Source organism: Erythrolamprus reginae, chromosome 2 (genome assembly GCF_031021105.1).
Source record: "Erythrolamprus reginae isolate rEryReg1 chromosome 2, rEryReg1.hap1, whole genome shotgun sequence".
NCBI classification, from domain to species: Eukaryota; Metazoa; Chordata; class Lepidosauria; order Squamata; family Dipsadidae; genus Erythrolamprus; species Erythrolamprus reginae.
The window spans coordinates 154,689,524-154,705,799 of NC_091951.1; the positions used below are offsets into that span (position 1 = coordinate 154,689,524).

Genomic DNA, 16,276 nt, shown 5'->3' on the forward strand with positions numbered 1-16,276 from the left:
AGTGAATAAAATAAATGTGACAAAAGAAAAAAGCTAAGGGGAAAAGGATGCCTATAGATAATTTAACAATATAAAGTTAATTAAGTTCTAATGTTTATCATTAAATCTAGAACATGTAGGAACATATTGCATTAACTTATCATTTTGACAGTAAAACATGGAGACTTTTTCAAAAATAGATATCCACACCCTGCATTAAATCCTTAAAATCAAAATAATAAATTTATTTCCATTTACATAAAATAATTCTTTGTCATGAAAATGAAAACATAAAAAAACATTTTAGGATTATCTGCATGTTTCTTCCAGTAACATAAGGGAACTGCTAGATATCATGTTACAGTACAAGTAGCATCTTAGGTGGAAACTGTCCCCATTCATTACATTTGAATTTGTTCAATGAATGTGTGTCATTGTTGACTTTTAATATTCACATTTGACTTTATAATAAATAGCTACCAACAGGACAATGGTTTAACAGGGAATGGAGCAGATATTATACTTTATCTTAGTTGGAATTTGCATTGGTCCTATGCTAGGTTGGAAGGTTCAACAATGTCATTCTTTTACTTCAAGTAAAAGACCTCTATTTTTTGTCTTTTTGTAAGAATATCAAATGAAGAAACTCAACTTTCCCAACTGAATCCCAGCTGTTCATAAAATTTGGTTGTGTTCATGCCAAGGCATTAATTGCTTAACCAAGGTTTACTTTACTATCACAAATTGCAGCTGGCTTCGATATTTTAAAATTTATAAACCATAATATACAAGCACACCAACTAAGTTCTTATTACATGTTAAGTTCAAACTAGCAAATTCTGTTTTATATCTTAGCACATTCTATGAACCCATCAACAGAATCCTGGCTACAATTTCCCTAAATTTAATGCCTGGAGTTATTCATAAAACTATGGGACTGAGATACAAGAACAGCCAAAGCCACTCAACTGAATTTTATCCTGAGATGTTATGCAACTTCCACTATTTGACTACTTGGCCCAACATATTGCAGAAACTGAAAACATAGTTAATTTTGTAACCAGATTAGGTATATATGCCTGATGAAGACAGATAAGCACTTTTCAAATTGGTGGCATAGGATATTTCAATGAGGCCAGAGGTTAAAATATATTGAGGAAATGGCCAACAATTTTGAAAAAACGTAATTGATAAAACATAATTACCAGATAATATCAACGATGTTGATGGCTTTTGTTAGTAATGGTTTTGTTAATAATAAATTCTATTAACACTTTTAAGTTTAGAGAAGAATGCTTTTCACTCAAAAGTTTAAAACACATCCTGAAGGCGAAACTATTTTTGAAATAGTAATTTCAGAGAGAATCTCTCAAAAACGTATCCATGACAGGTGGATAGAGGATTTGTTTTTGAAACATGCTGTGCACCATTAGTGTTTTGTGTTCACTACATAATTCACTAGCAATATGTGGTTTTTTAAAAAATTGGCAGGATGCTCTCTAAGTGTTATAATAAAAATAGTCAACTGTTTAAAATTGAATCAACTTCAAGATCATGCTTTGAAAGCTTCACAAATGAGGAAGACTTTTAAACTACAAAGCTTATTATTTTCTTTTTTTTAAAGTCTGTTGGTTATCAAAGAGGAACTGCCTTTGTTGTCTTGTTGCTTTGTGGGAGACACAAAGTAGATCACCTCCACTATGAGAGTGTCATATTTTTACCTGTAGGCTAGTGTCAAGATGCTTAATTTATTAGATAAGCAATTGAAAGGAAGAAAGTGTAACCTTTTATCATGTAAATAGATTATTATGGGATTTCTTTAAAAGCGGAAGCTGTATGCAGAGTGTTTGCCAAGTTTTCTTTTTTGGCAGCAACTAAATCTTGAATAGAAAGATGACAACCTCTTGTATGTGTGGATCACTCCAAGCAGTTGCATAACAGAAGTTTGTTTCTGTGACTTGTTAGGTGTAGATATTGCCACTACATTTGGGGGGGAGGGGGGGGGGAGGAAACCACTAGTTGAATTACAGACTGATGCAGAAACCCAAACAAATTTTAAGAGAGATGCAGCATTTCTAGACAAACAAGATTAATTTCTAAAAAGTTTCCATAGACTGTTTTTCAGGGCACTTCCCACATTATACTTGCTGGTTGACACAAGTGTTCAATTGCTTTGGACATAGTGAGCAGAGGTAGTTTTCATTTATTGCAATGAAACCTCACATTGTGTGTGTGTGTGTGTGTGTGTGTGTGTGTATGATTAGTAGTTTTGATTATTAATTATGAAAAGTTATGGTAGTTATGGAAAGATTAGGATTAAATTAGAAAAGGCGGTTCAATTAGAACTGTATACATTAGCCACCCAGTCCTTAGGGAGTGGGCGGCATATAAATTAAATGAATAAAAATTAAGTATGTATGTATGTATCTAAGCATCGTTACTTATGTTTTATTTGTACAAATTACCATTCTACAATTGTTTGACAAATATATAAATTAAATAAATAAATAAAATATCTCTGCCTAGAGGGGTATTAGAAGTCATTTCTTTATATACTCATTATATATTCATCCTTTATATACTTTTTAAATCTTTTTCTTACATTCTTTTCTAATCAGGTTTTGTATTTATTTATACATTAACAAAATGTATATAAAATTACATCGAAAGTAAAATTGCAAATTGCATTAGTACGAATACTACAAGCAAGAACACATATACTCCATTTACAAGCCAAGCGTGGGTAAATGTAGATTTTTTTTTAAGCAGTAATGGGACCCGAAGGAGCCTTAAGTTAAAGCAGCGGAGGCAGCAGAGGCCTCTCTCGCATAAACACTCCTCCTCCCCGCTTCCTCTTGTGGCGCTCAGCCAGGCAAAGCACAACTAGCCCGGGGCTGCCGCTAAGCTGCCGCCCTTTCCAGTCAAGAGGGAAAAGGCCGGGACGATTTGCGCGTCTCCGTAGAAGGTGGCCGGGAACGGGAAAAGGCCCGCAGCCTTTCTGAGGAGGGGCCGACTCTCCCCGACCGGCCGTCGCTTCACACCGCCCTTCCATACCGGAAAATTGTGGCCTATGCAAAGCAGGACCTCAGGTTTTTCCCGGTGGCGGCAAACGCGAGCGTCGCCTGGGCAAAGCCATTCCCGCCCACCTTCCCGCGTGAAAGCGAACATCCGCCCACCCGTGACGGAAAGGAAAGCGGTGCCGTCAGGGACTCCGGGCGAGTCGGGAAAGGAGGAGAAGAGGGGTCGCCGAGCGGCTTCAACCGGGCGCGATTATGGAGGCTTTCTGCGGCAGCAGCTTTTGGGTAAGGGGGCTCTTTTGCAAGCGCCTCGGAGACCCGAGCGCATTGCTGAAGTGCGGGTTCCCCGGTGTGGGGAGGGAGTTTCCGGAATGCCCCAACGAGTGAAGCGCGGCTCCTTCGAAGGGGAAGGAATTGCAAAAAAACCGGGCTGGTCGCGTTTCCCAGCCCGAGCCGGGTGGCAACGCTCGCCCGCTCAAATTGAGGGAGGAATGGGGCGGATTTCCAAACGTCAGCTAAACTCTCCTTTTAATTAATTAAGCAGTAGCTTTGGATGAGCCGCTGCGGTTCGGTTGTCGGTGGATGGAGAAAAGAAGCGGGCGGCTGGGATGTTAGCAACCCGCTCTTGCTCCAGCTGTTGCGTTGTGTTGTCGCTGGGTGTTGGGACTACACAGTTCTGGGGCACCTTTTCTTCCAAGAGTTCGAGGGATTCCGCCTGGGATCTTTCCCCGTTTTGTCTCCTGAACAGCAACCGGGAGAGTTTCATAGGGCTGAGAGGAAATATCTGATCCGAAGTCGGTCCTTGAGCTTTCTTTCCTGCTTTGAAGGTGGCCTTACACCTTTTATTTCCTTGGGTGGTAGTTTAACCTCTTGTTACACCATCTTGGTGCTCATTTCACACAATTCCTAGTTAGAGCAGTGTTCCTCAGGGTTGCCACAAATAAGAAGGAGTCAACCTTCTTATTGGTTGACCTCACCAGGTCGACCTCACCAGGTTCCTAAGAGGTCAGTAAAGGGGGTACATAAATGCACGAGAGTGCCTACCATCCCCTGTCCTATAGTCTCTCCTATAGTCTCTCCTATATCTTCTCTTTTACCTCTTCTATCCATTATATCTCTTTTATCTCTTCTATCTTTTCTGCTATTCTCTCTAGTTACATTTACCCCTATATTTTCTCTTCTATACTCTCTTTGATACATTCTACTCGTATATATCCTCTATAACCTTCATTGTGTATTATTGTGTATTGGACAAATAAATAAACTAAACTAAACATATTCTCCAAAACATCTGAGAGTAGAATAAGAAGCAATGGGTGGAAACTAAACAAGGAGAGAAGTAACTTAGAACTAAGGAGAAATTTCCTGACAGTCAGAACAGTTGGAACAGCTTGCCTCCAGAAATTTTGAATGCCCCAACACTGGAAGTTTTTAGGTAGATGTTGGATAACCATCTGTCTGAAGTAGTGTAGGGTATCCTGCTAGAGCAAGGGGTTGCACTAGAAGACCTCCAAGGTCCCTTCCAACTCTGTTGTTGTTGTTATTATATTATTATTGGCCATGCTGTCTAGGGCAGATGGGAACTGATCTCTGGAACTCTTCTGCATTGGTACCTCTGTATACATGCCAGGCATGTATTCCTCTGCAGAAGTGGTTCTCAACCTGGGATCAGGACACCTTTGGGAGTCAAACGACCGTTTCAAAGGGGTTCGCCTAAGACCATGGTAATGGGAAAAGACAAAAGGAACTAAAGCTTCTATTCTGGCACCTTGGAACATATTTTTACAATCCAACCAATCAGGCGTTTACAGTGAGGGTGTCCTTCTGACCTTCCTGCCAATCAGCTTAAAGCTCTGTTGGGGGAATTGGTGGTAGACTTATGGTTGGGGGTCACCATAACATGAGGAACTATATTAAAGGGTTGCGGCATTAAAAAGGCTGAGAACCACTGCTCTGGAGGAAGATGCCTCCAATGTCGTGTTGTAGAACTGCTTAAAAGTAAAGTTAAGGTGCATCAGGAGAATTCTTGTGATGCATTGATTTCTGCCTTGCTACTTTAACCCCACAATCACCCTGTGAAATAGGTGTGCATGGTCAAGCCAAATTCACCAGCTAAGCTTCTGTGAGAGGTTGGGTGTCCCTGGTCCTTCTCAGGTATCCTGCACTTCACTAGATGGAGGCTAAATGGCGCGGCGAAATAATCTTACTTTCAGCTACCGACAGAATAAATGAAAAATGAGAGATTGTTCTGTTGGTGTGTCTTGTATTACAGAAGTGAAATGTGATGGGGAAATAATAAATTCTTATTCTTTGTTCTTTGAAAAATAAGTTTCATCGCAGGTATTGTAGTGTATACCCCATGTGCTGGGAAGGAAGTTAAAAGGTTAAGAAAACATATCTATCCAAAACTTGTAATACTCCTCACAGATATTTATATGCCTCTCTTCCAAATGATGTAACAAAGCATGTGCAAACCTGTTCAGATCCCAGAAGCATCAAACCGCATTTTAAGTTGAATAGAAACATGACTCTTTTACCTGTTGATTGTCTTTACAAAGGCAAATGAGGTTACTCCCTAGCGCTGCAGATTAGCTATAGGATACCTGACTAAACAGGTATTTTTACTCCTTACTACAATTCTATTTTATTGCAGTGCTGTGTAGAACCAATGCAAGTTTGAACAAGGGACCTGGCATCTGTTCACTGATTATTACAAATGACTCATCGTTATTATTGGAATTTCATTCAGTCCTACATGGATGGATGGATGGACACAAGTGGTCTTTGATTTATGATTGTAATGGAGCCTACCTAAGATATCATAAGTCACAGCGGTTGTAAAGCAGGTCACCCACACGACTGACCTGAATTTATGATCTTTTTCCAGCCATAAAGCAAACACTGCAATCTCAAAGTGAACTTGTTGTTCACTATGGGCCAGGTTTTTTTTCCAAATACTTGGAAGTAAATGCTGGTTTTCAGCAAAACTAATAAAAGGCAGTCATGTGAGAATGGGAATCTGCAAATAGCCAAGTGTCGGACATGCAGTTACATGAACATAATGGTGTGTGTGTGTGTGTGTGTGTGAAAGCTTCAGAACGGGATTGTTGGTGCCCCCAGGGAGGTCCATCATAACTTGGCAACTTGTCACTAAGCAACTGGTTGTAAGTCAGGGACTATCTGTATATTTTGCCCACCAAAAACGTAATGATTTGCTTGTGTGTGTGCTGTAACAATATATCCTTGAGAGAACTTACTCTTGACAACAGTCCATGCAGTTTTCTAGCCAGTACAGTGGTACCTCTACTTACCAACTTAATTCGTTCCGTGACCAGGTTCTTAAGTAGAAAAGTTTGTAAGAAGAAGCAATTTTCCCCATAGGAATCAATGTAAAAGCAAATAATGTGTGCGATTGGGGAAAACCACAGGGAGGGTGGAGGCCTTGTTTCCTCCCAGGAGACTCCTAGAGAGGCCCCATGGAGGCTTCTCCCCGCCTTTCCCGGCCCTGTTTCCTCCCAGGAGATTCCTAGAGAGGCCCCATGGAAGCTTCTCCCCACCTTTTTCGGCCCTGTTTCCACCCATGAGATTGCAAGAGAGGCCCCACGGAGGCTTCTTCCTGCCTTTTCCGGCCCTGTTTCCTCCCAGGAGATTCCCAGAGAGGCCCCACAGAGGTTTCTCCCTGCCTTTTCCGGCCCTGTTTCCTCCCAGGAGATTCCTAGAGAGGCCCCATGGAGGCTTCTTCCTGCCTTTTCCGGCCCTGTTTCCTCCCAGGAGATTCCTAGAGAGGCCCCACAGAGGTTTCTCCCTGCCTTTTCCGGTTACAGTTTCAGAGGCTTGGGTTTGTAAATAGAAAATGGTTCTTGAGAAGAGGCAAAAAAATATTGAATACCCGGTTCTCTAGGAAAGTTCATAAGTAGAGGTATCACTGTAGTTTTGGAAGTGGGGAGTAACTGGCCCAAAGTCACCCTGCTGGCTTTTATAAATAAGGCAAGACTGAAATTCATGTTTAGTGGCAATAATGGCTTGACTCTTTAATAAACAAACAGCTGCATTCTATTACCAGTTGAATACAACAAATCCATTAATAGCCAGAGAGTTCCAAGAAAAACTGAAATGCCAGTAACCAATATTCTCATATTACATATAATAATGGCGGCCAGGATTATCTATGCCCAATTTTGGAAGATGGATAAAGTCCCTTCAAACCCAATGATCACAACACAAGTATTAGAATGTATGGTAATGTGTAAATTGGCTATGGAATTACAAGAGAAAGAGGAAACAGAATTCTATAAGATTTGGGAAAACTGATATAAATGGTTGTAATGCAAAAATAAACTGATACAATCGGTAACAAACAAAATAAATTATGACAGCTGGATTGACATAAACAAACTATGAAGGATGATGAGGAGAGTAATGGGTTAAAATTAAAACATGTGATTATGGGATAAATTAATGAAATAGTGATATAGGAATATAGAAAATATAGTGATATGCAACGCTGCAAAAAGATATTACTAGTGATATATGTTATTTGTTAGGTTAGGTTTTGTATATCATTGTTATGTGGAGTTTAATGTGTATTTGACTTGTATACATTGACTTGTATAAGAGAAGGGTTTTGCCTTCTCTTTCTGCTCAAGATCCCCATGGACAATTGGTGGGCCACTGTGTGACACAGAATGCTGGACTCGATGGGCTTTGGCCAGATTCAGCATGGCTCTTCTTATGTTCTTCTATATGTATATTTTGTGTATATATTTTGTTTTTAAAACTACTCAATAAAAATCATTTGAAAAAAACCTGAAATGGGTACATGCAGTATGCTGAGACTGGCCAAAAGTCTTCCTGGCCGCAGCCGCTACCTGTGGGAGCCATGAGATCAGTTATATTCCCAGATTATGAGTCTACATCAGACCTGTACATTTCCTTTCCCAGTTTGGCCACAACATCAGCAGCATTGGTGGTGGTGGGTGGGAGGGCGGAGTGACAAATGGCAGGATGGAGGCAGAGTGAGTAGTGGCAGCAGCCTTCAGCCACAGTCCCAGTTTTTCATGTCCTTTGGGAAAAGTTAATTGCCCATCCCTGGCCTACACTTTTAGGCAGAGCACAATCGCACATGAGCTAAAGTTGGAAACATCTCATAACTATTGAGCTTCTGAAGCCATAGCTACTTCATTTTGCTTGAAACAAACGTGTCTTGATTTTCCTACCTCTATTTTTATTTTATTTATTTATGTATTTATTTTGTCCAATACACAATTAGGGTTTTAGTGGGTATATATCTATATACACATAGTAAAATACATGATGAAGGTTATAGAGAAGATACTCATATTAAAATATATCTAAGAAAGAATAGAAAATAAGATATAGTAATAGAACATATCAATGAAAGAATAGAAGAAGAGATATAGGAATAGAAGAGAGGTATAGGAGATATAGGAGAGCAATAGGACAGGGGACAGAAGGCACTCTAGTGCACTTGTACTCGCCCCTCGATCCCTGCATTACTGCTTTGCTTCTAATAGGCTTCCAAATACAATTCAAGGTCTTGGGTATCCTGTTTCATGAACAACCCTAAGATTACCCCACAATATTTGACAGAGCATGTATACACTGAGTCACAAATAATAGGCAGTATTATCTAAGGCAGTGTTTCCCAACCTTGGCAACTTGAAGATATTTGGACTTCAACTCCCAGAATTCCCCAGCCAGCGAATGGGAGTTTAAGTCCAGATATCTTCAAGTTGCCAAGGTTGGGAAACACTGATCTAAGGAACCCAGACGTTGTCTTGCTATTTGCCCTATAGAACAGTGTTCCCTCTGAGAGGCAAGTAACCTCAATCCTGCCACATCATCCATGAGCATAGACAGTTTAGTTTCCATCCCATAGATAGATTTGACTCTTGCCTGAAATTGATCTTAGGTACTGTATTTTTTGGAGTATAAGACGTACCTTTTCCCCCCTGAAAGAGGGTGGAAATGTCGGTGTGTCTTATACACCAAATGCAGCCATTTTTTGCTGTCCCAAGACCCCCCCACCCGACCCTCAGAACACTTCTGGGGACTGGGGGAAGGCAAAAATGCCTCAATTTTTGTGAAAAATGGGTGAAAAAAGCCCATTTTCCCACAAAAACTAGGGTATTTTTGCCATCTCCCAACACCCAAGAGCTGTCTGCAGGCTACCCAGACCCTTTCCCCACCCAATTTTTTTGAAAAAATGGGAACAAATAGCCCGTTTTTTGCAAAAATGCGGCCTTTTTTACCTTATAATTCCCCATCTAGCAGGAGGGGGAGGATTCCTGGAGGAGGAATTCTGGGAGTTGAAGTCCACGAGTCTTAAAACTATCAAGTTTGAAGACCCCTGGGTTAGAGATTAGGGGTGCAAGGGTATTCAAACTTGACACATTTAAGACACCTGGATTTCAATTCCCATTCCTGAGCTAGTATGACTGGAGGAGAAATTCTGGGAGTCCACAAGTCTTAAAACTGTCAAGTTTGAAGTTTGTAAAAAGTGTACATGGTTGTAAAAAGTATTCTGCTACACTGGTATTTTATTAAATAATATATCACTACACCATTTGGTTCAGAATACTTTTTTCATTGTTTTCCACCTCTGAAATCTAGGTGCGTCTTATACTCCGGTATATCTTATACTCCGAAAAATACGGTAATCTGTTTTCTCCTTTTTAACTGCCACCACAACACCTCTACTACCACAGTTGTGTCAGGAGTGCTGAAGCGCTTACAGGTTGAAAGGATTGAATGGTGACATTCCTGTTGCCCAGGGGATGCCCATTTGGGGGCTCTTTTCAAAGTGGTACGCATTTATCTACTTGCATTTGGCTGCATTTGAACGGCTGGGAGCTCACCCTGTCCCACAGCAGCACCAGGTCTCAAATGTGAACCTGCTGATCATCACCCCAGCATCCTAAACCTTGTGAGCCACCACACTACAAAAAACACTTCTACTAAAAAGTGAACAGTGAAGACTGGGCACTTGCCATCTAATATTCAGTTCTGGAGACCTCACCTACAAAAAGATATTAACAAAATTGAACGGGTCCAAAGACGGGCTACAAGAATGGTGGAAGGTCTTAAGCATAAAACGTATCAGGAAAGACTTAATGAACTCAATCTGTATAGTCTGGAGGACAGAAGGAAAAGGGGGGACATGATAGAAACATTTAAATATGTTAAAGGGTTAAATAAGGTTCAGGAGGGAAGTGTTTTTAATAGGAAAGTGAACACAAGAACAAGGGGACACAATCTGAAGTTAGTTGGGGGAAAGATCAAAAGCAACATGAGAAAATATTATTTTACTGAAAGAGTAGTAGATCCTTGGAACAAACTTCCAGCAGACGTGGTTGGTAAATCCACAGTAACTGAATTTAAACATGCCTGGGATAAACATATATCCATTGTAAGATAAAATACAGGAAATAGTATAAGGGCAGACTAGATGGACCATGAGGTCTTTTTCTGCCGTCTTCTATGTTTCTATGTTTCTAATACAGACAGATTCAAGGATGTGTTCTTGAGCAAAGAGCATATCAATGTGTCTTTGGGATAAAGCAGAATGAGGCAAGGAATACTATCCACTTCCTTAGGCTCCACAGGCTCAGGCACTTTTAACAGATTAGCAGAGTTGGAAGGGACCTTGTAGGTCATCTAGTCCAACCCCGCCTGCCCAAGCAGGAGCCCCCACATCATTTCTGACAGATGGCGGTCCAGTCTCTTCCTGAAAGCTTCCAGTGATGAAGCTTACACAGCTACTGAAAGTAAACTGTTCTATTGGTTGATCGCTCTCACCGTCAAAACATTTCTCCTTATTTCCAGGTTGAATAGCTCCTTGATCAGTTTCCATCCATTATTCCTTGTCTGGCCTTCGGGTGTTTTGGAAATTAGCTTGACCCTTTCCTCTTTGTGGCAGTCCCTCAAATATTGGAACATTGCAATGATGTCTCCCCTGGTCCGTCTCTTCACTAGACTATAGTATCACTCAATGTCACCCCTGCTACCTATTCAGAAGAAGTTTCCACCTCTCCACAAATATGAGTGTTTTTATCTGCAAAATGTCCTGATGACTCATCGCAGTGCTCTGCTATAGATTCTTCTAGGGCATCATTCACAATGAAGGGAAAAGTACCACCAGATGGCAATATGTGGCAAATGCAGTAAGGGCTTCAAACTTTAGTTTAGGTAGTGTCTGTATCCAGCGATATTCATTTTTTGTCTTCTGCCAGTGTGCTATATAAATCACTCCATTTCTTGCAGCTCTTACTAACTTAACTTCCAAGATATGGTGAGCAGGAAAAACCTACTCAAGAGCAAACCTAACAACTTTCATATGGGTTAAAATAGGTGCTCAATACAACTTTCCATCAAATCATTAGGGAAATTACACAAATGTCTTTGAAAGACCATAGCTACATATTTTGCTGCCCATGGTAGGCCATCTTTATAGGTCCATCCTTCCAGCTGAGACTGAAGTGCAGGGGTGGGTTCCTCCCATTCCAGATCACCTGAACTGTTAGCAATCCGCTAGTGATGTGAAGATGACATTGTGGATCCGGTTCTGTCTATGCCAGTCCGTGCGCACTGCCATCTTTTTTTCTGAATTTTTGGCATTTTTTTTTTTTTTTGGTGTTTGGATGGTTTCTCCTACTCCTCTGTTTTGAAAAAAGCCCCCCCCCCCAGGGTTAATACCAACCTTTATTTCTTCATCCGAAGCACAGCTGAGCAACTCCTCAGCTGTGTTTTGGGTTGATATCACCTCAGCATGCACAGAAGTGAGTTTGCGTGATGGGATATGCACAAGAAGAGCAAGCACTCACAGTGGCAAAGGTGCCCGTTAAGAGAAAGTGATTGCCCATGAGGAGGGGCTGATAGAAATCTCTCCTGCTCCAACAGATTACGTAAGTCAGTCATGAGCTCAGGACCACACGGGTTAAAAGTTGCTATTGGGCTGTACATAAGGATGAAGTTCACTTTTTCTCCTATCAGAAGTTTCCAAACATTCTTGGTTCAGGACAATCCAGTGACTCTTGGTCATCTTTTGTGGTGTCCTAGCTAAGCCAAAAGATCACTTCAAATTCAGCTTCACAGCAAGCATTTAATCCCAGTGACTGATAAGGTCCCACAGAGTTGACCTTCTCCGGGTCCGGTCAACTAAACAATGTCGTTTGGCGGGCCCCAGGGGAAGATCCTTCTCTGTGGCGGCCCCGGCCCTCTGGAACCAACTCCCCCCGGAGATTAGAACTGCCCCCATCCTCCTTGTCTTTCATAAATTACTCAAGACTCACTTATACCTCAGGCATGGGGGAGTTGAGACACCTTTCCCCCATGCTTTTTAATACTTTGTTTTATGTTTGTTATGAATGTGCTGTTTGGTTTTTAAATAATGATAGGGTTTTATATGTTTTTTAATATTAGATTTGTTCCACTACTACACCTGTATTGTTTTTATTACTGTTGTGAGCCGCCCCGAGTCTTCGGAGAGGGGCGGCATACAAATCTAATAAATAATAATAATAATAATAATAATAATAATAATAATAATAATAATAATTTAAAATATTGTGCAGCACCCTTATGAATTTATTACAGGCCATGGCACACAGTTTGAAAACCATGGGGCTAAACTTCAACTTGATTTGGTTGTCACTTTGCATGATGTGTGAACTGTCCCAGGGATGAATTATGGTGTCTAAATCAGACAATAGATTCAAATATGTTGAGTTAAAAATAAACAAGCCATGATAATTAGTATAAGGGTGTATAATCCGAGGCCTCCTGAAGCTCTTGCATCTTTGGATGCAGCTGCCCAGAGCTCTTCAAAATGTAGCTACATACCTACCTATTATGCTGTTTACTTTCAGGGCTAAACCTGGAAGTAGTAAGCCAAAGAAATTAAAGGTTTGATACGAGAAAAGGAAACAGCCAAAACTAGTTTACCATTCACGAAACCATATTTTTCAGTGCTTACAAACCATCTTTGTTTTTACTTCATTCACTTTACTTGTTTTAACTTCTCACTTTCATCAAATCTGTCCAGTCACATCCTACCCCACATGCTATTCCATCAAGCTACGATTCCTTGCTACGTTATCTTGCAAACTGATAATTTACCAGTTAGTGGGGTATATGCAGTGCACTAAGGGACATTTAAAGTGATGCGTACTAAAATCCAATGGAAGCAGTGCAAAATTAATATAATAAAATTAATAAAATCTAAAATATTTGTAGGAATGAAATATTCTGTTAGATCAGGGGTCTCCAAACTTTGCTGGCTGAGGAATTCTGGGAGTGGAAGTCCACAAGTCTTAAAGTTGACAGGTTTGGAGACCCCTGTGTTAGATGAACAAATTTATTCCAATGTAAAATGATGGACATTTGAAATTTTAGTCACCTATTCAATAACTTATGAAACAGTCCAATTCTTTTCCGTCAGATTTTTGGGCTCCAAATTCCCACATCTTCTCCACCTTGATATTGATTTATCAGTGAAAATTAATAAGCAGAAATAGAAAAGTGGATTGGATATAACACCTTAATGGATATTAAGCCTTCCTACGTCTGAAAAATAGATATTGGGCAGGAGTGTCAAACTTACCACAACATGTTGTCTTCACGTGATGTATTGCAACTTTCTCCCCATTCGCTGAAAGAGGGGTGGAGGTGGCCAGCACTTAACACATCTGGCCCATGGTGTGGATGCTGTCAAAGTCCCTAGTGAAGACAATGTCTTCAAAAGGGGCTAAGTGCAACCCAGCCGTGTGGGGTCACTCACGAACGCGAATCCTAGAAAGAAAACCTGGACACATTCTCTCTCGGGGTGAAGTGACACGGTGTAGAGCCATGTACCCCTTTTTATTTGGGAACATAAGGAAATGGGGATAATTACACATACATGTCAAGTGATACATCCAATAACATAACTTCAAACGTATCTTTTGAGTTCTTCCTTTTCCCATAGATATCAAAAAACAATTTCCTATAAACTCTTCCTCAGAGCAGATGTTTCTCACACCTAATTTCTCTGAAGCCTTCTGCCTTATCTCAACTAATCTTCCTTAATCACCCTCTCCTGTGTATGCTTCAGGCAATGTAAATCCCCCCCTTTGATCCTATAACGCCCTGTCCAGGAGTGGTGAAAACTTTGTTTATTGTGAGATGTTTATTGAGCCCTTTTGTTTCCCTGTAGTAATTGCCAGGAATGCAGACTAGGCAGGTTTAGTGCCCTCCTGTCCTGGATTATAGAATCAGGGTAAGCAGAGTATTTTTATGCTAGAGGTCCAGATATATATAATTATAATACAATCCTATTCTAACATATTTTATGCTATACTGCAACACCGTGGACCATGAGTTTGACTACCCATGATATAGGGGTTTAGTTTTTGTCTTTTGCTTAGTTTTGACTAGGCATTTATTTATTTTAAAAGAAACGAGTTTCAAATTTCTGGCAGAATTTGATGAAATATGTAATTTAGTTGGTACTGCTGTGGAGGTTACAACCATCATTTTTCAGAGCATGTTTTTAATGCAATATGTTTGAATTATGTTTAAACAAATGTACCACAACATGTGTTTGAACATAATTATAAAAGATCAACAACATGGTTCTATAAACCCTGCAAGTTTTCCCAAAGGATAGCAACACCGGTATGACATGAGTCTTTACATTTCGGGGTGGGGGGATGATTCTGCGCTCACCCGTATGGATATTTTAACTTGCATTAAAATAATATGCATCCAAGCAGTGTTTCTCAACCTCTGCAATTTTTAAAAGTGTGGGTTTCAATTCCCAGCATACCGTCTAAGGAATTCTGGGAATTGAAGTCTTTGCTTCTTGAACTTGCTGTGGTTGAGAAACACTGCATTAGAAGCTTGTGTAGGTGGCAGGGACCTTTGACCAAATAAAGGCAGATGCAGAAGAACTTGATTATCCAGATTTTTCAAACAAATACTCCAAAGTTAGTGTTTTAGATCCCACAGGCTTCAACCCACCTTTATTGCTCTTTGTGGTTCTATTAATTATTTCTGGGTCATTTAAAACTGTGCCTTAGACCAGTGTTTCCCAACCTTGACAACTTGAAGATATCTGGACTTCAACTCCCAGAATTCCCCAGCCAGCAAATGCTGGCTGGGGAATTCTGGGAGTTGAAGTCCAGATATCTTCGAGTTGCCAAGGTTGGGAAACACTGCCTTAGGCTGTGGATCTGTGCGGAAAACCTATCTCTGCATCTCCACTGACTCAAAGTTTGGCATGGCATCTTTCATATTGCTGGGATGTTACATCAGGACAAGCGATAGCTGCAACCATTGCTTCACGATTAAACATTTCTCTCACGCTATATTCCCATCGGTCCAGTTTCTTTTTCTTACTCAACTATTGTAATACTGAAAGGAGAATATTACTAATGCAATCAACAGTTGGTTGCAAGCAATTTTATTATACTGATATGTTTATATTCTGATGATTCAAAGAAGATTTGCATCTATCTTGTGGTGCCTATTTGATTTAAGCCAAGGGCTACATCATGCTGTTTTGGCCAACAGCGATTATTTATTGTTCTGTATCAGTATTATTTATATAGGCTACTTACATAGCTGAGCGCTTGGCATGAAAGTCAATATAGTTGAAACAACATATAAAACTACAAAATAGAAGGCAAGATTAATACCAAAGACAATTAATCTGTATAGGCTCAGAAGATCACCTAACCCTCTGCCTTGGGGCAAAAATCAGATGTTCAAAGCCCTTAGGGGATGTGGGCAGGATCAGGTCCAACCAGATCTTGGAAAGAATACAATTTCAAATACAGCAACAGAAAAAACACTCTTTTCACTGTGCTTGTGATAGAACTATTTTGCTCTGTTGATAAAATATGATGGTGCTGGGATCAAGAGCATGGTGACTCTGTCAGACCTTATCAGACATTGTTTTTTTTATAAAAGTTTTTTATTTTTGTTACCATACAGACTTTTTTACATATTCATTATCTCATTTCTCATTTCATTCTTTTACAAAATCTTTACAAATATATTCTGTATTAGAAACATAGAAACATAGAAGTCTGACGGCAGAAAAAGACCTCCTGGTCCATCTAGTCTGCCCTTATACTATTTTCTGTATTTTATCTTAGGATGGATATATGTTTATCCCAGGCATGTTTAAATTCAGTTACTGTGGATTTATCTACCACGTCTGCTGGAAGTTTGTTCCAAGGATCTACTACTCTTTCAGTAAAATAATATTTTCTCATGTT

At 40.1% G+C, this 16,276-nt stretch overlaps 1 protein-coding gene across 3 annotated transcripts in view; it reads left to right on the forward strand.

Moving 5' to 3' along the window:
• The window catches only part of ABCC3 (ATP binding cassette subfamily C member 3), a 221,676-nt gene that overhangs the window by 110,011 nt on the left and 95,389 nt on the right, over window positions 1-16,276 (forward strand). Inside the window, exon 1 of one of the 3 annotated variants that reach the window (XM_070740010.1) lies at window positions 2,890-3,281. The exons of 1 other annotated variant lie outside the window; for it this stretch is intronic. In XM_070740010.1, coding sequence (XP_070596111.1) covers window positions 3,252-3,281 — 30 coding nt within the window. In that variant the 5' untranslated portion in view covers window positions 2,890-3,251. Of the gene's footprint in view, window positions 1-2,889; window positions 3,282-16,276 lie in introns of those variants that run through there. One more of the 3 variants, XR_011558081.1, reaches the window with a different exon arrangement.